The sequence below is a fragment of the Schistocerca piceifrons genome, chromosome 8, assembly GCF_021461385.2.
Source record: "Schistocerca piceifrons isolate TAMUIC-IGC-003096 chromosome 8, iqSchPice1.1, whole genome shotgun sequence".
NCBI lineage: Eukaryota > Metazoa > Arthropoda > Insecta > Orthoptera > Acrididae > Schistocerca > Schistocerca piceifrons.
The window spans coordinates 55,092,522-55,115,588 of NC_060145.1; the positions used below are offsets into that span (position 1 = coordinate 55,092,522).

A 23,067-nucleotide genomic window follows, 5' to 3' on the forward strand; every position below is an offset into this window, starting at 1 on the left:
CTTCTGTTTTATTCGTGGAGCCTCACGTATTTGCTGCGGGAGAACACCCACTTGCCCCGAAAACTCTCTTTAAGTGTAGAAGCTGATCCTGCAGACTGTTCTCGTCAACAATGTATTGTGCTCCCTGAACTAAAGTTCTGAAGACACTCGTCTTCTGGGAAGTTTGGCGGCGATGATGTGCATATAAGTATCAGTCTGTACCAGTTGGATTCCGACAAAATATGTGTCCCAGGGCCAACAGTCTTTACGATGAAGCCAAACATCCGAAAACGGAATGCATCCCTCATTTCGATTTCCATTGTAAATTGAACTTTCTCGTGGATGCAACTTAGGTGGTTAAAAATTCTTGTAATTTATCCCCACACTGTGAATGAATCCCCGAAAAACTTCACGGTTCATATAAAGGAGGCTGTGGCCACAGCGTTCGATCGGTGCTGAAACTGATGACGGGACGATCAGATAAATTTTAGCTCATACGAAAGCTCAGAAACAGTAGTTCTCTACATCTACATTTACATCTACACTACTACTTTGCAGTTCACATTTAAGTGATTGGCAGAAAGATCATAGAAAAACTTTCAAACTATTGCTCTACCATTCCACTCTCGAACAGTGTCCAGAAGAAACGGGCACTTAAACCTTTCCGTGGATATTGTGATTTCTGTTATTTTATTATGATGATCATTTTTACCTATGTAGGTGGGCATCAATAAAATATTTTTGCATTCGGAGTGGATAGTTGGTGACTGAAGTTTGGTAAATTGAACTTGCCGCAATGAAATACGCAATTGTTATCATATCCATATCATTCTCTCCCCTACGTCTACATATAAAAGGAAATGTCCTAACTGACAAAGTGACTTATCATCGCCCAGTCCAAACCTCTAAGGGTAGAAGCCTGAAATATGGAGATATGGAGAGGGTGTTGAACTTATACTGTGGGCATAGTTTAAGAAGAGATTTTTTCCGAAATTCCGCTCCTAAGGAGGTGAAATAGAGAATGAAAGGTTTTTTGAAAACATGTCTCTGTTAAAGTAATTTTGAAGCTATAACTACGAAAATTGATGTTCGGTTTCTCCGTCACAAATAAGGAAATATGTATTTAGCATTTCCTTTAAAAAAAAAAAAAAAATTCAACCACTAAGAGATAAAATAGTGGGTGAAAGTTCTTTTTTTGGAAATTAGTCATTTTTAAATTACTCCTAAAGCATTTTAAGGCTACAACTTTGAAATTTAGTAACTTAAATCTTGCCTGGAAATGAAAAAAATACCGTACGTGTTTCAGTATTTAGTATTTTTGGAAATTCAGTCCCTAAGAGAATGAAATAGGGCATGGAAATTTTTATGAAAATACATCATTATGAAAGCATTTTTAACAGCTAAGTCCAAGAAAGTTTTGTATCTGGCTTCTCGGTTAGAAATTAAAAAAATGCGTGTTCCAGCGTTTATGGATTTCAGCCCGCAAGATGGTAAAATATGAAATTTTTATGGAAATATTTGATTACGAAAGGATTTTTGAAAATAAATCTTTGAAAATTTGTATTTGTCTTCTCGGTTAGAACTGAGAAAACACGTTTTGTTGGAATTTCTACCCAAAGAGGGTGATACAGGAGACGAAAACTTTTTTGAAAATATTTCATTAGATTAAAACGTTTTTGAAGCTAAATCTATGAAAAGTGGTATTTGACTTCTAAAGAAAGATGTGTTAGGGATGAAGTTTCTATGGAAATATCACCACAGTAACTCAAAAGGCAGGAGTAACTAAGACCGCCGACATCAGCTACCAGAATCACTTCCTGGTCGAAGTACATTCGGAAAAGACAAAGCTTCTATGGCCTTAATTAGCGTGAAAGGTTTAGAAGATGTTGCAATTTGGTTCAAAATGGTTCAAATGGCTCTGAGCACTATGGGGCTTATTTTCTAAGGTCATCAGTCCTCTAGAACGTAGAACTACTTAAACCTACCTAACCTAAGGACATCACACACATCCATGCCCGAGGCAGGATTCGAACCTGCGACCGTAGCGATCGCGCGGTTCCAGACTGTAGCGCCTAGAACCACTCGGCCACCACTGCCGGCTGCAGTTTGTGAACAACATAAAATTCGAGTAAAGAAAAACAATATAAATCTCTGCGTACCATAAGGTCTAAACGAGCGAAGCAGCGAGCGCTAAGCTAGTTTCGCAGTAACACAAAACAAGTTGCCCTTCTTTGAAATACTCTAGCAGACGACGAATAGCTGTAGTGTAGGCAGTCTCTCAAGTAAATCTGTTGCATCTTCTAAGTGTTTTGCCAATGAAACGCAGTCTTTGGTTAACCTTCCTTACAAAACTGTTTACCTGATGGTTCTAGCTTAAGTTGCTAGTAATTATATTCCAGAGGTGTTTAGTTTAACTGAGAGCTTATATATTTACGTGATTTACAATGTAACCAAAATTTAACAGATTTCTTTTAGTACATATGTGGACGACCTCACACTTTTCAACATTTAGGATCAATTGCCACTTTTCGCACCATCCAGATATCTTGTCTAAGTCCTTTTGCAATTTAGTTTGATCTCCTGATAACTTAATTAGACTATAAATGACAGCATCATCTGCAAAGGCCGCGAGGGGTAGACACGCGGTCTTGGGGGCCTTGCCACGGTTCGCGCGGCTCCACTCGTCGGAGATTTGAGTCCTCCCTCAGGCATGGAAGCATCGGTGTGTGTGTGTTGTCCTTAGTGTAAGTTAGTTTAAGTTATATAAAGTAGTGTGTTAGCCTAGGGACCGATGACTTCAGCAGTTTGGTCCCATAGGAACTTATCACAAATTTCCAAAATTCTCATCTGCAAACCATCAAAGATGTCTATTCAGATTATCTCTTAAATCAATTGTACATGGTGTTATGGGTTTTATGGGTACAAATGCAGATATTTCTATTGATAACGGAGGACAGTGCAGTGAACCACATTACACGAGTATCTAGGCTAGGCTATTACTAGCAGTTTGTTTTTAGATCGCTTTGTACCTCCAAGGAAGGGTAGCACAAGCAATCTATTAATGTTTACATTCCCCTGGGAAGCATGTCAAGTATTGAAATGTGAACTCATGGATTCAAAACGGATAATCTACACTACTGGCCATTAAAATTGCTACACGACGAACATGACATGCTGCAGACGCGAAATTAAACCGATAAGAAGAAGATGCTGTGATATGCAAATGATTAACTTTTCAGAGCATTCACACAAGGTTGGCGACGGTGGCGACACCTACAACGTGTTGACATGAGGAAAGTTTCCAACCGATTTCTCATGCACAAACAGATGTTGACCGGCGTTGCCTGGTGAAACGTTGTTGTGATGCCTCGTTTAAGGAGGAGAAATGCGTACCATCACGTTTACGACTTTGATAAAGGTCGGATTGTAGCCTATCGCGATTGCGGTTTATCGTATTGCGACATTGCTGCTCGCGTTGGTCGAGATCCAATGACTGTTAGCAGAATGTGGAATCAGTGGGTCCAGGAGGTTCATACGGAACACCGTGCTGGATCCCAACGGCCTCGTAACACTAGCACTCGAGATGACAGACATCTTATCCGCAGCCGGCCGGTGTGGCCGTGCGGTTCTAAGCGCGTCAGTTTGGAACCGCGTGACCGCTACGGTCGCAGGTTCGAATCCTGCCTCGGGCATGGATGTTTGTGATGTCCTTAGGTCACTTAGGTTTAATTAGTTCTAAGTTCTAGGCGACTGATGACCTCAGAAGTTAAGTCGCATAGTGCTCAGAGCCATCTTATCCGCATGGCTGTAACGGATCGTGCAGCCACGTCTCTATCCCTGAATCAACAGATGGGGACGTTTGCAAGACAACAACCATCTGCACGAACAATTCGACGACGTTTGCAGCAGCATGGACTATCACTCTGAGACCGTGGCTGCGGTTACCCTTGACGCTGCATCACAGACAGGAGCGCCTGCGATGATGTACTCAACGACGAACCTGGGTGCACGAATGGCAAAACGTCATTTTTTCTGATGAATCCAGGTTCTGTTTACAGCATCACGATGGTCGCATCCGTGTTTGGCGACATCGCGGTGAACGCACATTGGAAGCGTGTATTCGTCATCGCCATACTGGCGTATCACCCGGCGTGATGATATGGGGTGCCATTGGTTACACGTCTCGATCACCTCTTGTTCGCATTGACGGAACTTTGAACAGTGGACATTACATTTCAGATGTGTTACAAGCCGTGGCTCTACCCTTCATTCGATCCCTACGAAACCCTACATTTCAGCAGGATAATGCACGACCGCCTGTTGCAGGTCCTGTACGGGCCTTTCTGAATACGGAAAATGTTCGACTGCTGCCGTGGCCAGCACATTCTCCAGATCTCTCACCGATTGAAAACGTATGGTCGATGGTGGCCGAGCAACTGGCTCGTCACAATACGCCAGTCACTACTCTTGATGAATTGTGATATCGTGTTGAAGCTGCATGCACAGCTGTACCTGTACACGCCATCCAAGCTCTGTTTGACTCAGTGCCCATGCGTATCAAGGCCGTTATTACGGCCAGAGGTGGTTGTTCTGGGTACTGATTTCTCAGGATCTATGCACCCAAATTGCGTGAAAATGTAATCACATGTCAGTTCTAGTATAATATATTTGTCCAATGACTACCCGTTTATCACCTGCGTTTCTTCTTGGTGTAGCAAATTTAATGACCAGTAGTGTATAATGACAGGTATAATCCACTTCACGGTGTAGTTACGACCGTGCAGAAAACATCAGGTAGTAAATTTCGTGATGCGTTTGTAGGAAGACCGTCAGATGCAGAGAAAAAGCAACTGACATATTAATGCAGCAATTATCAGAATATCTTTACCTATGATCCTAACGCCCTGTATAGATTAGTAACACCAGAGGTTCTATACCACATGGTGAACGCTCGAACACGTCTCGTGAATGCACTGAGAAAGGGAGGAATAAGAATGGAAACCATCCCATTCCACACAAAACGAGATGACTTGCGAGCCAAAGAAGCTCCACCGAGCGCATAATGTTCGACCTGTCAACCCGGCGACGATGCTGCGTTAATTCTGCGGAGTGATTATCCTTGACACCACTGCCAATGTCAGCTGCACAGCTGGTTCAGAGAATTCTGCTTGCGGCTGCGGCTGCGGCTGTCTTTCGCTGCCGAGGCCGCCAACAAGAAGTCCTGGAATGAGCCGCGGTGACGTCACGCCAGCCGGACGGCCAGCGACATTAAGTAGTTACGCGTGCCCTCCAAAGCGTGGAGTCTGACACCGGCCGCGGTGACGACGCGTGTTGCAGGTCGCCGCCTCCACGGAAGCGATCAGTTCCTCGAGCGCAACCACGTGAGCCACTCGCCTGCTGGAAGAGGACGCCGCCTACTGGGCACTGGTTGCCTTCCGCAGAAAAGAGACGCGAGGCGGAAGATGTCGGTGCAAGGCAGGGAGGACGTGCGGCACATCAGGGAGTGGCTGGAGCATCAGCCACACCTGCCGCAGATCACGGGTGAGTTACGGGACTTTTACTCATTTGTTTAACCCGATCATATAACGGCCTTCATTGCCTCACTTACCTCAGACCGAGGTGTTACACATACAATAATATTTACATCAGAGTTACTTATGGACGCTAAAAGTTGTATGTGACAGGTCAGATATTTTCTGAAATGATTTGTCTAAACGTAAGAAACGGAGTAAATTAGAGAAACTTTCGACGCACTCCATTTGTTGCACATGGTTTCGAGCATAATTCAAAGGCGCGTCAGATGTTCCTCTAATTACTTTATTTATTTCTTTCTTCTCTGCCTCGTGATGTCCTTAGGTTAGTTAGGTTTAAGTAGTTCTAAGTTATAGGGGACTGATGACCATAGATGTTAAGTCCCGTAGTGCTCAGAGCCATTTGAATCATTTTTTATTTATTTCTTGTTGACAAATAATTTCACAAAACATTTGACCGATTTTCTCCTCAAGTTCTTTCTTTTATTCTTTTATTTTCAAGGCTTGATCAGAAAATAGGCTCGATCAGAGAATATTATCTTATTGACAAGTCATTTACTTTCCTAACATCTTCTGCTCTGTAAGCGTCCTGAATTTAGTAATTGATTCGAAGGAAACCAGTTTGACAGTCAAATAGCACATCAGTGGAACTTTTTATGCACGAAATAGCCAGGCTTTGAAAGGATAAACTATTTTGCCTTCCTGGTGTCTGCTGATCTCGAAATTTCCTAAATTTAGTGCGTGATCCGATGGCAGTCAGTTTAAAAATCAAATATCACAGCAACGCGAGTTTTATTATGCAAAATAGCTACCCACTGAAGAGATCAACTTACTGACACCTCATTTGCCTTCCTATCTTCTTCTGTTCTCTAAATGTCCTGTATTTAGAACTTCTTTCTAAGAAAGCGTTTTTGACAATTACTTTCACAACAATATAACGTTTTATGCACTAAATAGCTCAGTCTTGCCGAGATAAACTTTTTGACGCTTTATCTACATAGCTAGCAGTAGCTGTTCGTGAAATATCTCAATTTTTCCCTCAAATCACTACGTAAGTTTTTCTGAAGTTCCCAGATTTCTTCAAGATGTTCATTTTGATACCCTTTGTCCATTTCCCACTCTTAGTTTCGCTATGAAAACGGATGAAAACTTACTGGCAATCTTGTTTTTACTCCACTTAGTTTTGAACAAAAATAGTAGTAATAGAATTAAAAGTGCCGTAAAACAAGTTACGTATGTATGTGGTGCTACTTTGAGCAACAGTATTGACGAAGAAGTAATAGGAATAATACTACCGATGCTAGTACTGCTATTGCAACAACAACAACAATAATATTAATAATAACAATAATAATAATAGTGACAGTAAAAGTTAAAAAGCATATGAAGGTTGTAAAAAAGTGTGGTTTTCTGACCGTTCAAGTTGTGAGGAAGTTATGGGCTTTGGAAAACGAATATGCTGTGGAGGGAAGGGAGGGTAATTAGTTCTTATAGCGTAAGGAGTACGTACAGAACAAAGAGATCCATATTAGTTGTTTTAGTAGATATGAGTTGCTTTTTGAAGCTGGAGATTTTATCATTTCTCTGATAACTCAGGGAGACCATTTCAGAGATAGCGCTTGCTACTGAAACATACTTAGAGAAGACAACTGAGTGATGAAAAAAGAAAAAGGTATTCCTCTGACGGGAAAGAGAGTTTCGGTTGCATTGTTCAGACAAGAAGGTTAAGGTCGTCGAGAGATATGAGGGCTATATACTTTGATAAGCTGGTAAAGGAGAGAGTTTGTGGAAACCTCTGCCTCTGCCCATCGTAACCAGGACATCTGTACGTGATGTGGTAAAATACAGTCAAGAACGTAGCCGCCCGGTGTGGCCGTGCGGTTAAAGGCGCTTCAGTCTGGAACCGCGTGACCGCTACGGTCGCAGGTTCGAATCCTGCTTCGGGCATGGATGTGTGTGATGTCCTTACGTTAGTTAGGTTTAATTATTTCTAAGTTCTAGGCCACTGATGACCTCAGAAGTTAAGTCGCATAATGCTCAGAGCCATTTGAACCATTTTTTGAGTCAAGAAGGCTAATGTCACAGATGTGTGGTACGCACGTGTGCATCACCAGTTACAAGCGCTCCGAGCTTTCCTGAAAAATTTCTTTTTGGATGACATCGTTGAATTCAACAATTGGAAGTACAAGCGTTCGTTTAAGTTTTTCTTGCAGTTGAAAAGGAAGAGCTTTATTATTTTTGTAGGGAATGGAGAGATGCATTCTTGAAAACCGTGGCTATGCGCTCAGCCCAATGTAGATTTCCATGTATTAGTACATCTAGACTTTTTGCAAAGGGAGAAAAATTTATATTTTTTCTATTTTGGATTGAAGACGATAGCGACTCCCGAAACCGGCTCTTTAACTGTCGATCACGTGCCACAACTATAGAACAATGCGTCACGTACAAAAGAAAAGATTAAGAAATAAAACGAAACTACGATAATACATTGTCGAGCAACATTGATGTGATCACCTGTCAAAAACCTAAATAACTACCTTTTGCGGACTGCTGTGATACGTGCAGGAAGAGAGTCGACGAGATTCTGGAAGGTATCGACAGTGATGTGGAGTCATGTCGACTCCAGTGCCGTGATCATCTGTGCTCGGTTTTACGGTTGGGAATTCTCGCCGCGAGCAGTCCGATCGGAGTGGTCCCACAAATTATCGATTGTGGTTAAGTCGTGGCAGTCTCGTGGCCAGGGAACAACGGTAAACTCACCCTGGTGTTCTCCGAACCACACACGAACACTGCAAACCGTGTGACCGGTTACATTGTCCTGCTTGTACACTACTGGCCATTAAAATTGCTACACCACGAAGATGACGTGCTACAGACGCGAAATTTAACCGATAGGAAGAAGATGCTGTGATATGTAAATGAGTAATTTTTCAGAGCATTCACACAAGGTTGGCGCCGGTGGCGATTCCTATAACGTCCTGACATGAGGAAAGTTTCCAACCGATATCTCATACACAAACAGCAGTTGACCGGCGCTGCCTTGTGGAACGTTGTTGTGATGCCTCGTGTAAGGAGGAGAAATGCGTACCATCACGTTTCCGACTTTGATAAAGGTCGGATTGTAGCCTATCGCGATTGCGGTTTATCGTACCGCGACACTGCTGCTCGCGTTGGTCGTGATCCAATGACTGACTCTGCATCACAGACAGGAGCGCCTGCGATGGTGTACTCAACGACGAACCTGGGTGCACGAATGGCACGACCACTACGGTCGCAGGTTCGAATCCTGCCTCGGGCATGGATGTGTGTGATGTCCTTAGTTTAGTTGGGTTTAAGTAGCTCTAAGTTCTGGAGGAATGATGACCACAGATGTTAAGTCCCATAGTGCTCAGAGCCATTTGAACCATTTTGCACGAATGGCAAAATGTCATTTTTTCGGATCAATCCAGGTTCTGTTTACAGTATCATGATAGTCGCATCCGTGTTCGGCGACATCGCGGTGAACGCACATTGTAAGCGTGTATTCGTCATCGCCATACTGGCATATCACCCGGCGTGATGGGGTGCCATTGGTTACACGTCTCGGTCACCTCTTGCTCGCATTGATGGCACTTTGAACAGTGGACGTTACAATTCAGATGTGTTACGACCCTGGTTCCACCCTTCATTCTATCCCCGCGAAACCCTACATTTCAGCAGGGTAATGCACGACCGCCTGTTGCAGGTCCTGTACGGGCCTTCCTGGATACAGAAAATGTTCGACTGCTGCCCTGGCCAGCACATCCTCAAGATCTCTCACCAATTGAAAACGTCTGGTCAATGGTGGCCGAGCAACTGGCTCGTCACAAGCCGCCAGTCACGACTCTTGATGAACTGTGGTATCGGGTTGAAGCTGCATGGGCAGCTGTACCTGTACGCGCCATCCAAGCTCTGTTTGACTCAATGCCCAGGCGTATCAAAGCCGTTACTACGGCCAGAGGTGGTTGTTCTGGGTACTGATTTCCCAGGGTCTATGCACCCAAATTGCGTGAAAATGTAACCACATGTCAGTTCTAGTATAATACATTTGTCCAATGAATACCCGTTTATCATATGCGTTTCTTCTTGGTGTAGCAATTTTAATGGCTAGTAGTGTATAAGCCATCGCTCTGAGTGGAAACAAACTGCGTGTAAGGGCGGAAATGGTATCCAAGGACAGATGCATACTTGTTTTTAACTGATCTGCCGGCCAGAATGACGAGATCACACAGCGAATGCCACGAAAACATTTGCCTGACCATAACGCTCATTCCTCCGGTCTAGACAACTTGCTTTCAGACGTTTTATGCTCTAGATGCCAACGGCAATCTGTCCGATGGAGCATAAAAAGTGATTCATCCGAAAGGGCCACCTGTCACCGCTCAGTGGACTTCGAGTTGCGATACCGGCGTGCAGATTCTATCCTTCCTTGCGCCGCGGGGATTAGCCGAGCGGTCTAGGGCGCTACAGTCGTGGACTGTGCGGCTGGTCCCGGTGGAGGTTCGAGACCTCCCTTGGGCATGGGCGTGTGTGTTTGTCCTTAGGATAATTTAGGTTAAGTAGTGTGTAAACTTAGGGACTGATGACCTTAGCAGTTAAGTCCCATAAGATTTCACACACATTTTACATATCCTTCGTTGCCGATGAGCAGGCTATACGCAGCAGCGTTCGCTAAACGATCATTAAGGAGACCCTGTTGTTAGCCCCTTGCTTCATCTCTGCTGGCCAGTTGCTCAACGGCTTCACGACTATTTGCCGTACATGTCTCCAAGGCCGCCGTTCACCCGTCATCTATGGCCCCTGGTGCACCATAGTTGGCTTGGTGCCGGATTGGATAGAGCCATTTTGGCATGCACTGCATTCTTCAACTACGGCAGCACGTGAACAGTTTACGAAATTAGCCGTCTCGGAAGTGCTTTCATCCTTGGCCCGAAAGCCAGTGATCGTGCTATTTTCGACGTCAGATAAATCGCCGCTTCTCAGCATTACAACGACGACTGCACTGTTTTCCCGCACATGCCTCTTCTGTGAGTATTTCATCTCGGTCTGCGTGTAGTATTAACCCCTTGTAGGTTTCGCCTGTTGATTCTTTTGGTCTGTGTCGTCAAGTGCTTCTAGTTGTAACGGTACAGTAGTTTCCGCTCTATAAGCAGCAGGTTTCGCTGCTCGCTCGCACCGGGAAATAGAAACAGAGGCGGCTACGCAGCCAATTTTATTACACGACGAGGCCGGCCGCGGGTGCAATAGAATCCAAGTGGACGGGTGGAAAGAAATGTGTCAGGCTTCATAATACGTATTTATATGTGTCGTGTATTATGCATTTCTTGTACGTGGATGTGAATCTGCACATGGACTTTCCTAATCCTCCTCACACCTTTCCGTAAAGCGTGGCCAAATCTTTGTTGGGAAGTAGTTCTGTAGTATAGTAGTGCCAACCTTACTCCTGGCTAGGGGATCAGAGAGACAGCACAGGCAGGTAAAAGTCAAAGACTTTCCAGTGTCACAAGATTTGGGGTGGAGAGGTTGGTCACGGCCAAGTGGTTCGACCACCCCCTCCACCGGGGCCCAGGAAGACCTCTGGGTGCCCGCCATATTCTGGGAGTGTTACAGAAGACGGGTATGTGAGCAGACGTGCCCTCAGTGCGTCTGACTCAATGTTCACGCATGGAAGAGAGGTATTAGACATTTGTACTAATTCTTTTGTTTCCAGCTTCGGATCGAGTAAGGTAATGAATGTGCTCGTTTGATTTCGGAAATTTGACCCCCTGTGTTAAAGTATCTGGTCCCCAGTTTGCCCGTTATCCTCCTCACATAGTGAATGTCCTATGTAAAATATTGGGAGACTTTGGTGGTATACATTTGGACAACGCAATTCCGTCTTACCCGTAGAAATGTGCGTGCAGATTAGTATATAATACACCCGAGCTATAAGTTGTAAAATTGTATTATCTGTAAACTGAAACAATTGGTGCTATCGCTATAGAGTCGAGTAATAATGTTTAAAATAAATAGGTAATCAACTGTCATCAATCTTTAACATACCTTAAAAATCACAAAGAAGTCAAGTTAAAAGAATTTATTTAAAATAAAAGCTATAGAATGCAGGGACCCACACATCAGCGTGTGAGCCCTCCAGCCCCTTGGCTAGTATCGTACAGAAAGGACACGCTCTCTACGTAGCGCTCTCAAGCTCCTCTCCCCAGTTATCCGTTGAGCTATTTTGATTCAGGGGTTGACATCAACTTTCTTCTGGCGTCCCTAGGCAAGGAGGTAAGGCGGTAAACTTTCATAGTGTTTATGCGTCTTCACGATTGGCAGTTTCATGGGCAGTGTCCTCGTCTGGTGGACTCCTCTCTTTAAAGGTGGAGAAGTGTCACCGGCCGTTTGTGGCGGTCCCGGTCGTCATTGGTATGTCCGAGTTGGTTGAGAAGTGGGTTGTCCGAAACCCAAGTCTTGTCGTAGAATTTCGCTGCTATCTGGCGAAATCTGTCGATGACTAGTGGTTCCTCCGCTGCTTCATGGAGATATGTTGCGGGGAAATATCTCGGCACATGGTATATCCTTCTGAGACCCTTGTTTGGCAGCTTCTGCAATCGGTCAATGTGTGTTTTTGCTGGATTTCCCCAGACTGTACATGCGTAGTCCATTATTGGTCGTACACACGTTCTGAAGAGATGCAGTCCGTCTGTTGGAGGGAGCGTCGAGTTCTCGTTTATGAGTGGGTATAGTTGATCCAGTTGTAAGTAGGCTGTTTAGGTTCTTATATTGGTAACGCCACCGCCACCTAGCGCTCCGTATGAAAATCACTGGCTGTGCTGTGTGCAGTCTGTGGCTGGGTGGCATTGTTGCAGTATTGCTATTGTAGTGTTGGGCAGTTGGCTGTTAACAGCGCGTAGCGCTGCGCAGTTGGAGGTGAGCCGCCAGCAGTGGTGCATGTGGGGAAGTGAGATGGCGGATTTTTGAGAGCGGATGATCTGGACGTGTGTCCATCAGAAACAGTACATTTGTAATAATGGATGTCATGAACTGCTATATATATTATGATTTTTGAACACTATTAAGGTAAATACATTGTTTGTTCTCTATCAAAATCTTTCATTTGCTAACTATGCCTATCAGTAGTTAGTGCCTTCAGTAGTTTGAATCTTTTATTTAGCTGGCACTAGTGGCGCATGCTGTATTACAGTAGTTCGAGTAACGAAGATTTTTGTGAGGTAAGTGATTTGTGAAAGGTATAGGTTAATGTTAGTCAGGGCCATTCTTTTGTAGGGATTATTGAAAGTCAGATTGCGTTGCGCTGAAAAAATATTGTGTGTCAGTTTAGTGTTGATCAGAATAGGTAAAGAACGAAATGCCTGAGTAAGTTCAGTTTTGCTCAGCTGTTTGAAAATCAAATAATGTAAGAGATTTATCAGCACAGTAATTCAATATTTTTTCTAAGGGGACGTTTCACAATCTCTGAGACGATTTCCGCCAGGCTGCGTCTATGTGTTTCTTCCAAATGAGTCCTCTATCAAGTATGACTCCCAGATAGTTTGCAGAGTCAGTCCACTGAATGTTGGTGCCGAAGAGCTGTACATTCGGTATCACCGGACGGCGTCTCTTAGTGAGCAGCAGAGCTTGGCTTTTAGTGGCGTTGAAACCAATTCTCTTCTTCGTTGCCCAGCTTTCTAGGTCTGAGCAGGCTTCTTGCACTCTTCTGTGGAGGGTGTCTGGTCGTCGACTCCTCGTGATGAGTGCTGTATCGTCAGCGTATATCGCTCGGCGGATACGTGGCGTCTCTGGAATATCTGCAGTGTAGACACTGTAAAGGGTGGGGCCCATTACAGAACTGCTTCAACAGGTCGCTCTGTAGACAGTGCACCGTCCAGTCTGACCTTGAATGTAATGCCAGTGAAGTAACTTCTTAGCAGCTGCATGTATGCTGTTGGTATGTGCACTGTTTTCCCAATCTCCCCGTCGCGCTTCATATACGCTAGACTTCTAGTGGTGCTCCCTACCTCCAGCGAGCGATTGTTGCTAGTTGACGTCGAACATAGCCGGTGGTCACATTTATATGGCAGGACCATCTACTAATAAATACGAGGCCTGTCTAAAATGTATCCGACCTCTGGCCAGAAAAAAATATTTCGAATACCTGACGGAGTTGGAATCCTAATCCTCTTCAAAGGAGGCCCCTTGTGCTTGCACACACTTAGCCCACCGATCCTTCCACTGCTGGAAACACCTCTGGAAGTCTTCTTTTGGACTGGTGTTCAGCGCCGTCGTCGTGTTCCGCATTATCTCTCCTCTACTCTCAAAACGGGATCCTTTCAGTAGCGTATTCAGTTTTGGAAACAACCATAAGTCGCATGGAGCCATGTCTGGTGAGGAGGGAGGTTGGCGAACGGCATATTTGACCAAGATATTTTGGATCAAGTGGGATGAATGTGCGGAGTGGTTGTCATGGTGCAGTTGCCAGTTTTGCTACCAACTGCGTCACGGAGTCGCCGGAGAACATCTTGATAGTACTCCTTTGTCACTGTTGTCCTTCCGGTGCGTATATTCGTGACGCACAATTCCACGAACATCAAAGAAGACAGTCAGCATCGCCTTGATTTTGCTTCGCACCTGCCGCACTTTCTTCGGTATTGGAGACTCGGGATGCTTCCATTGCGACGACTGTCTTTTTGTTTCTGGGTCGTACGCTACACCCATGACTCGTTTCCAGGTATCACGGTGTTCAGAAAACCAGGATCAGTGTTGGTGGTGCCCAGATGGTCCTGTGCAACGTCAAAACGGAGGTCTTTTTGTTCCGGCACGAATTTCGCAGCCACTCGGTGCATGTTCAAATCATCACGCAAAATTGCATGTGCAGAATCTTTACTCACTGCAACCTCTTGTGCAATCGCCCGCACCGTCAAACGACGATCTACCATCAGCAAATTTTGCACCCTCTCAGCAACAGCTGCACACCGAGCAGTTTGGGGCCTGCCAGAACGCTGGTCACTCTCCGCTGATGTGCGGCCATTTTTGAATCGGTTGAACCGCTCCTTAATTTGAGTTACACCCATCGCATCTTCTCCAAACACCTGCTGAATCTTACGAATTGTTTAGCTTTGAGAATCACCAAGCATTTGACAAAATTTGATGCAGTATCTTTGCTCAACACGGGGCTACCGACAGGCAGCGACTGAGGCGCTGAAAGGCGGGGACAAAATTCACGCAAACACATAAATGTCTCTTCCTTTACTATGTACAGTGGCACAGCGCTATCGTCTCTGTTTTGCGCGGGAAAATCAAAGGTCGGATACTTAGACCTCGTACCATCAAGTTACAGCAAGTGAACATTCAGTTTGCTTACTAATATCACAGGTCCATCAGAACTCTACGTTCAGGGATATTTATCTCCAGGCCACGTCCGCCAAACATGGTCCAACGCTATTCTAAATCGCAAGGAGTGAGCTGGTGTACGCTGTTGAGACCCCATACAGTGTTTCTAGATTTATCATGACGTTTTGAAGGTGAGAAGGAATGTACTGACTCGATAGTCGCTATGGACTGATCAACAGCACATCTTACACCATCCTCGGTCAGTTACCTACTGTCGCCCGAGACGTGGGATGCTATATTAAATAAGGCACGAAGCCAGGGAACTTGTGTCGAGTGGCTGTGTCAACTCTTGCTGTGTCGTACAGCTGGGCATCAATCTTGACATAACTGCATCTAGACCTCAGAGGAGCATAGTATCCGCCAATAATGGCACTGTGCTGGTGCATGTAATTTGTCTGTTTGTGCTCCGCAGCTTGTTCCAGTCAACTTCCTAATAATGTTGTTTCTAGTATTCATTTTTGTTGTCCGCTTATATCAATATGTTGTTAAATACAGAAACCTATGGAGTTTTGTGTCTAGATATTTAGGATGAGGAGCCGGCCAGGGTGGCCACGCGGTTAAAGGCGCTACAGTCTGGAACCGCGCGACCGCTACGGTCGCAGGTTCGAATCCTGCCTCGGGCAGGGATGTGTGTGATGTCCTTAGGTTAGTTAGGTTTAAGTAGTTCTAAGTTCTAGGGGACTGATGACCTTAGAAGTTAAGTCCCATAGTGCTTTGAGCCATTTGAACCATTTTGAGCCATTTAGGATGAGGATTGTGGTTTATTTGTGCTGCACTAGCGTCGGTACTTTAATTCTTGTTGTCTTCTTTGTTTTTCGACCTCTTTTTTCAGCTGTCGCTGTTATAAAAGTTATATACCTTCAATAACGTATTTTGGGCCTGTCATGAGAGTCTTATTAAGAACAAACGCGTTTGCTATATTTTAAAGTATTTTCTGTGTGGTCACTGTAACAATATTGTTGTTTCTTACAACTTTCTTTGCTAGGATCATGAAAAAATTACTATATAAACGGTATCAATTTTTATCTTTACTCACGTTTTTTTTCCTACCTCACTCTTGCATTCTTCTACACATAAGTGGTACAGTTTTGATCACAGAACATTAACTAACACTAAATATATTCGTGTTTTTGTGCTGTGAAGAGCCAATGATATCTTGCTATTGCGTGTGCTTTGTTTTACAGTTATGAGATGCATTTGTCTCTTCTTTGTTTTGGTAGCAGCGGGAGCGTCTGCTATTACTCTATTTGTGTGTATGTTTTGATCTGTTTTACGTAAATGGGGACGATTGTCCTTGTATTTGTGTGAGGGAGCTTACATGTCTCACCTACTGTGTGTATCAATCATTGTTTTGCCATGGTACATTGGGGGGGGGGGGGGGGGAATCTAGGGTGGGGATGTTCCCTAGTTTGTCGTATTATTGTATGGTGTCTAGGAGGTTTGTTTTTTGTCTACGATATGTTCAATTAATTTAAATAACGTTTGTGTGGTGATGTTTGTCTGGTCATTTAATATGTGCTTCTTCTCTATTGTTGCTTTTCAGATTTGGAAGTTCCCTTGTAGGGTCAGGAGATGTTTCTGGTTACTGAATCTGACTATTTTCATGTTCTTTTCTACTGTGGTTGGGTGATGGTTTTCTTGCCGGAGGTGTTCTGATAATGCTGAATGTCTGGTATTATATTTCCATGCTCCTTTATGTTCTTTATACCTTATTCGCATCCCGCAGTAGCAAAACAAAACATACGAAATGGCAAGATGGCAGTGGTTCCTTACAACACAAAAACGTGAATATATTAAGTTTTAGTGCAAGTGCTGTGTGCAAAAATCTTCCACTTTAGTGTGGCAAAACAGGAGGAATGACGTAAGCAGCGGAAAAACCGTGAGTAAATAGGGTAATTAGTACTGTTTGTAGTAGTAACTTAAAACATGAGAATTGTTCATGGTCTATCAAACAAAACTGTAAGAAAAAACCATATTGTTACCATGACAATTGAAGATGCTTTAGAATGAAAGGAAACGCGTTTGGTCTTATTGAGACATTCATTGCAGTCGCAAAATATGGTATTTAGTCTATATAGCTTGTATACTTTGATTATGATGTTGTAGTAGAACATATTGTCGGTATATTTGCTCGTGGCAATGTTGTAATTTTTTGCTTCTTCGAGGCCCATGTAATACTTGACCGCGATATTATTGCATTGGGTCTCGTGGTCGTTACCGAAAGCAGACGATTACAGGAAACAAGTGCAGTGTTGATTAAGGAAAACGCATAGCGATGTGAATGCTTTGAGGATACTTGCGTGTTATTAAATGATTCAGCGTACCCTTCTGAAACATCGCGACAGAAACTCACGGCAAGCCGAGGGAATCGCCCTCACGCCCAGGTGCAATAATACGGTATTCTTCAAGGGAATATCTAAAGCAGTGCTCGCTGGCTACTGTTAGCTCGCGGGGACATTTTCGGTATCCTGTGGTAACGTTCCCGTTGGCTAACCTGGATTGCTGCAGTGGGCTCAGACCGCGCCCACAGCAACACCCGCTTGTTTCTCCTGCACTACTGCCTCTGTCAGTCAAGAATTATACACCGTCAGCCTCCTGGTTCGTAAGCGCATGAGGTTATACTTTCCGTGAGTGTATCAGACGTTTTTTTGCTAACGTGAATAATTTGATTACAGATTAAAACTGTGTGCCCGACCGAGACTCGAATTCGGGACCTTTGCCTTTCGCGGGCAAGTGCTCTACCAACTGAGCTACCGAAGCACGACTCACGCCCGGTACTCACAGCTTTACTTCTGCCAGTACCTCGTCTCCTACCTTCCAAACTTTACAGAAGCTCTCCTGCGAACCTTGCAGAACTAGCACTCCTGAAAGAAAGGATATTGCGGAGACATGGCCTAGCCACAGCCTGGAGGATGTTTCCAGAATGAGATTTTCACTCTGCAGCGGAGTGTGCGCTGATATGAAACTTCCTGGCAGATTAAAACTGTGTGCCCGACCGAGACTCGAACCCGGGACCTTTGCCTTTCGCGGGCAAGTGCTCTACCAACTGAGCTACCGAAGCACGATTCACGCCCGGTACTCACAGCTTTACTTCTGCCAGTACCTCGTCTCCTACCTTCCAAACTTTACAGAAGCTCTCCTGCGAACCTTGCAAAACTAGCACTCCTGAAAGAAAGGATATTGCGGAGACATGGCTTAGCCACAGTTTCTTTCAACAGGTCGCAGTAGGATCTAAAAACGCCACAATAGGTCAGAAGTTTCATTAGTTTGGCGACCGCTGGTCAAAAGTGTCCTTTTATTTGTCGCGCCCTTTTTTGAAGAACAGCACTGCACTGTGCTTAAGAAACTCGATTCGCATTTAGGAGCAGTTGGTTTCAAACTCCCATCCTGCCATTCAGGGTCAGATTTTCAGTCCTTTCCCTAATGACTTCGATGTAAAACAGGGCTGGTTTTAGTAGAAAAGGGTATGGGCGATTTGTGTCCGAATCTTCTACCAATCCGCTGTCTCTACTGACTCGATGTCGCCGGAAAGTTAAAAGCTTGTCTTCCTTTTTTTCAAGCTTTCTTGTTCCCGTCGTAATTAAGACGGGGAATAGTTACTGTCTGAACGTCTTGATCTATTACACAAACTCTCCTATCTCGTTCAACATTTTGTGTAGCTGGAGATGTTGAGAACTTTGATTACACATTCATTTCGCAGTCCACCAAAACTGTTTATCTGTGCTCAAATCAAACGTAAACAGCCCCGTACTACCATACCACTAACAACAAATATTCTAATGTCCCCATTACAAAGTCTGGTAAACATAATTCGTTTCAAACGCGCCTTTTTGTGTGGTACGCCATGTGTCATGGTGCAATATTTCATTTAAAATATCTTCCACTTATCTGCAGACCAATGACGAAGTTGTTTGCCGCACTTCAAACGACGTTATGCATCCGTTCTCGTGAAACTGAGGACGCGAGCACGACCATAAAAACAGACACTAATGACATCTCAACGAAACGTACCATTATGGATATCGCCGAGCGCGATGAAACGAAGGTTCAGCGTGAAAGTTGACAAGAATGTCCATGTAATTTAATAGGCCGTCAGAAAATGATAGGCTTAGTATTTTCCTAAGGTTTCCAATGCAGAAAAACATCGCTAATAGTGGATGTGTGCTCTTATAAGTCTCCGTGAAGGGTTGCTTGAAATTATGGTTCCTACATACAAGCCCCGCTCGAACTCAATTTACGTGTTTGAGGAACCAAAGTGTCTACGACAGTCATGCATAGTGTCCGTGCATACGCAATATGATCCAAATCTCAGCTACCAAAATTTCTTCAAAGAGCGTGGCAAGTTTCGATTAGTCAGCTTTTTGAACTTTATTTTTTGCAAAATACAGCAACAAAATACAAAACCAAACATATCGCACCTTCCCGCTTGAGGTGTGAAAAAGAATGTCTGGCATCCGAACCATCTGCATTGTGTAGCTAAACAAAGCAGTCAGTCAATATGTAGCCCAAAGCCGCTATCTTGACAATGTTCTAATCTACCGAATGACCTGAATTACATAAACTGGTGACATGTTCAGAAGTATCCAAACGACCTGAATGCATAAACTGGGGCCATGTTCAATAGTATCCCAACAATCTAAATTACGTAAACTGGCCAGATGTTCAAAATTATTTAAATGAGCTGAATTGCATAAATTGGTGTCATGTTCAAAAGTATCCGAACGACCTGAATTGTGGAAATTGATGCCGTGTTCAAAATTATCCAAACGACCTTAACTGTATAAACTGCTGCCATTTTCTAACATCCGTGTACCGCAAGTCTCTAGAGGAACGGAAGGTTCCAAATGATTGGAAAAGAGCACAGGTAGTCCCAGTCTTCAAGAAGGGTCGTCGAGCAGATGCGCAAAACTATAGACCTATATCTCTGACGTCGATCTGTTGTAGAATTATAGAACATGTTTTTTGCTCGCGTATCATGTCGTTTTTGGAAACCCAGAATCTACCATGTAGGAATCAACATGGATTTCGGAAACAGCGATCGTGTGAGACCCATCTCGCTTTATTTGTTGATGAGACCCAGTAAATATTAGATACAGGCTCCCAGGTAGATGCTATTTTTCTTGACTTTCGGAAGGCGTTCGATACAGTTCCGCACTGTCGCCTGATAAACAAAGTAAGAGCCTACGGAACATCAGACCAGCTGTCTGGCTGGATTGAAGAGTTTTTAGCAAACAGAACACAGTATGTTGTTATCAATGGAGAGACGTCTACAGACGTTAAAGTAACCTCTGGCGTGCCACAGGGGAGTTTTATGGGACCATTGCTTTTCACAATATACACTCCTGGAAATTGAAATAAGAACACCGTGAATTCATTGTCCCAGGAAGGGGAAACTTTATTGACACATTCCTGGGGTCAGATACATCTCATGATCACACTGACAGAACCACAGGCACATAGACACAGGCAACAGAGCATGCATAATGTCGGCACTAGTACAGTGTATATCCACCTTTCGCAGCAATGCAGGCTGCTATTCTCCCATGGAGACGATCGTAGAGATGCTGGATGTAGTCCTGTGGAACGGCTTGCCATGCCATTTCCACTGGCGCCTCAGTTGGACCAGCGTTCGTGCTGGACGTGCAGACTGCGTGAGACGACGCTTCATCCAGTCCCAAACATGCTCAATGGGGGACAGATCCGGAGATCTTGCTGGCCAGGGTAGTTGACTTACACCTTCTAGAGCACGTTGGGTGGCATGGGATACATGCGGACGTGCATTGTCCTGTTGGAACAGCAAGTTCCCTTGCCGGTCTAGGAATGGTAGAACGATGTGTTCGATGACGGTTTGGATGTACCGTGCACTATTCAGTGTCCCCTCGACGATCACCAGTGGTGTACGGCCAGTGTAGGAGATCGCTCCCCACACCATGATGCCGGGTGTTGGCCCTGTGTGCCTCGGTCGTATGCAGTCCTGATTGTGGCGCTCACCTGCACGGCGCCAAACACGCATACGACCATCATTGGCACCAAGGCAGAAGCGACTCTCATCGCTGAAGACGACACGTCTCCATTCGTCCCTCCATTCACCCCTGTCGCGACACCACTGGAGGCGGGCTGCACGATGTTGGGGCGTGAGCGGAAGACGGCCTAATGGTGTGCGGGACCGTAGCCCAGCTTCATGGAGACGGTTGCGAATGGTCCTCGCCGATACCCCAGGAGCAACAGTGTCCCTAATTTGCTGGGAAGTGGCGGTGCGGTCCCCTACGGCACTGCGTAGGATCCTACGGTCTTGGCGTGCATCCGTGCGTCGCTGCGGTCCGGTCCCAGGTCGACGGGCACTTGCACCTTCCACCGACCACTGGCGACAACATCGATGTACTGTGGAGACCTCACGCCCCACGTGTTGAGCAATTCGGCGGTACGTCCACCCGGCCTCCCGCATGCCCACTATACGCCCTCGCTCAAAGTCCGTCAACTGCACATACGATTCACGTCCACGCTGTCGCGGCATGCTACCAGTGTTAAAGACTGCGATGGAGCTCCGTATGCCACGGCAAACTGGCTGACACTGACGGCGGCGGTGCACAAATGCTGCGCAGCTAGCGCCATTCGACGGCCAACACCGCGGTTCCTGGTGTGTCCGCTGTGCCGTGCGTGTGATCATTGCTTGTACAGCCCTCTCGCAGTGTCCGGAGCAAGTATGGTGGGTCTGACACACCGGTGTCAATGTGTTCTTTTTTCCATTTCCAGGAGTGTATAACTGTGCAGTGCGTTACGCCAAGCAGTTAAGGCAATGATAGTCAACAGTTCCAAAGAAATAGGCATTCACAACTCAAATAATATTCTCACAATAGAACCTGAAAGTGTGTGTGCCATAGCCCGACAGCCAGTATCAGCTACCGAAAGAAGGCAATTATTGTTTAACTTACTCGTTAAGATATACTTGGCACCTAACGCATGACTGTGGCCTCTCAAATTAAGTGTAGTGATATTTTCAAGTCTGAATTCATTGTATTACTATTCCATAACTGTACAAAACATCTGTGGCTAAAATAACATGCTAAGTTGGCAAGTTAATAATAGTTGACAGCTCCTCTTCAGCCTAAATGAAGCTATGTTACTGGCGGTGCTAAAACGAACTTTTATCATCTGACCAAACACTATTTTAGAGCAGAAGAAGATAATGCATCATGTTCTGCGTTAAATGAATATAAATGACATTTTTGACTAGCTAATGCAGTCATTTTATTAAGTTACTATTGATCTTGATCCTGCTTGTGTTTATGTCCCACTGCTGTACAAAAACAAACTTCTGAAGAAGGGTTTGAAATATACTGATAGTAACTATGGTAACATGGCTTTCTAAAAAGGTTTACAAGTGGTATCTCAGTCAACTACTAATAATACGTTTATCCACCGATGCCACATTTTTCGACACTTTAGCACAAGAAAGCTTTCAAAAAATGTCTTACGGAGAGATCTTTAATGCTGTGTGTCATATAAACTGCAGTAAAGAGTATAACCTTGAAACGCATAAAATACGATGTTTTAGCTTCATAAACTTTTGGCTTTATATGGCTATTGCTCAGTGTGTTTATGTCAAAGACAAAGATGGAAAAGGTTTTGCGTGGGGGAAAGCTCGATCTACAAAAATTTGACCTTTGTACCTAAATAATACTGTCTACAATCCTTATCAAAGTAAGTAAATGCTTCTTGTATTACAGTACAAAACACACACTACACTAGTCATCTAATTTATAAATCAAAGTGCACTTGTCAATGACAGTACTTTGAGGAGGGAGGGCAAGGTATGGGATGGTGACTGCATGTGTGTAATCTCATAAGGACTGTACTGACATGTGTACATATGCTTAGCCTGCAGACTCGCATATGATGCAAGACTTGTCTAAATTTAGGAGGCATAGTCACTGGTGATATCATGATTACATAAGAGGGGGTGGGTGGAGAGGGAGGAAGAGACTGTGCTAAGACATGTACATATGCTTATTCAGCGAAGCCCCAGATCAGTAGATGAATTCAGACTTGTATCTGTCTTATTTCTTATGTTACAGAGATCTGTGCTACACATGTATCAGGTTTCTGTCAGATGGAGACACCTGAGATCCAATAGCTGATACTCCTCCCCCCCCCCCCCCCGCCCCCC

General features: G+C 44.5%; 1 protein-coding gene across 1 annotated transcript in view; it reads left to right on the forward strand.

Annotated features, from left to right (window-relative positions):
- The first annotated feature begins 5,292 nt into the window (after positions 1 to 5,292).
- LOC124711914 (alpha-tocopherol transfer protein-like) overlaps positions 5,293 to 23,067 on the forward strand; it is a 54,421-nt gene continuing 36,646 nt past the window's right edge. Inside the window, exon 1 of the mRNA XM_047242168.1 lies at positions 5,293 to 5,520. Within this exon, the coding sequence (XP_047098124.1) occupies positions 5,442 to 5,520 (79 nt within the window). The 5' untranslated portion in view covers positions 5,293 to 5,441. The remainder of the gene's footprint in view (positions 5,521 to 23,067) is intronic.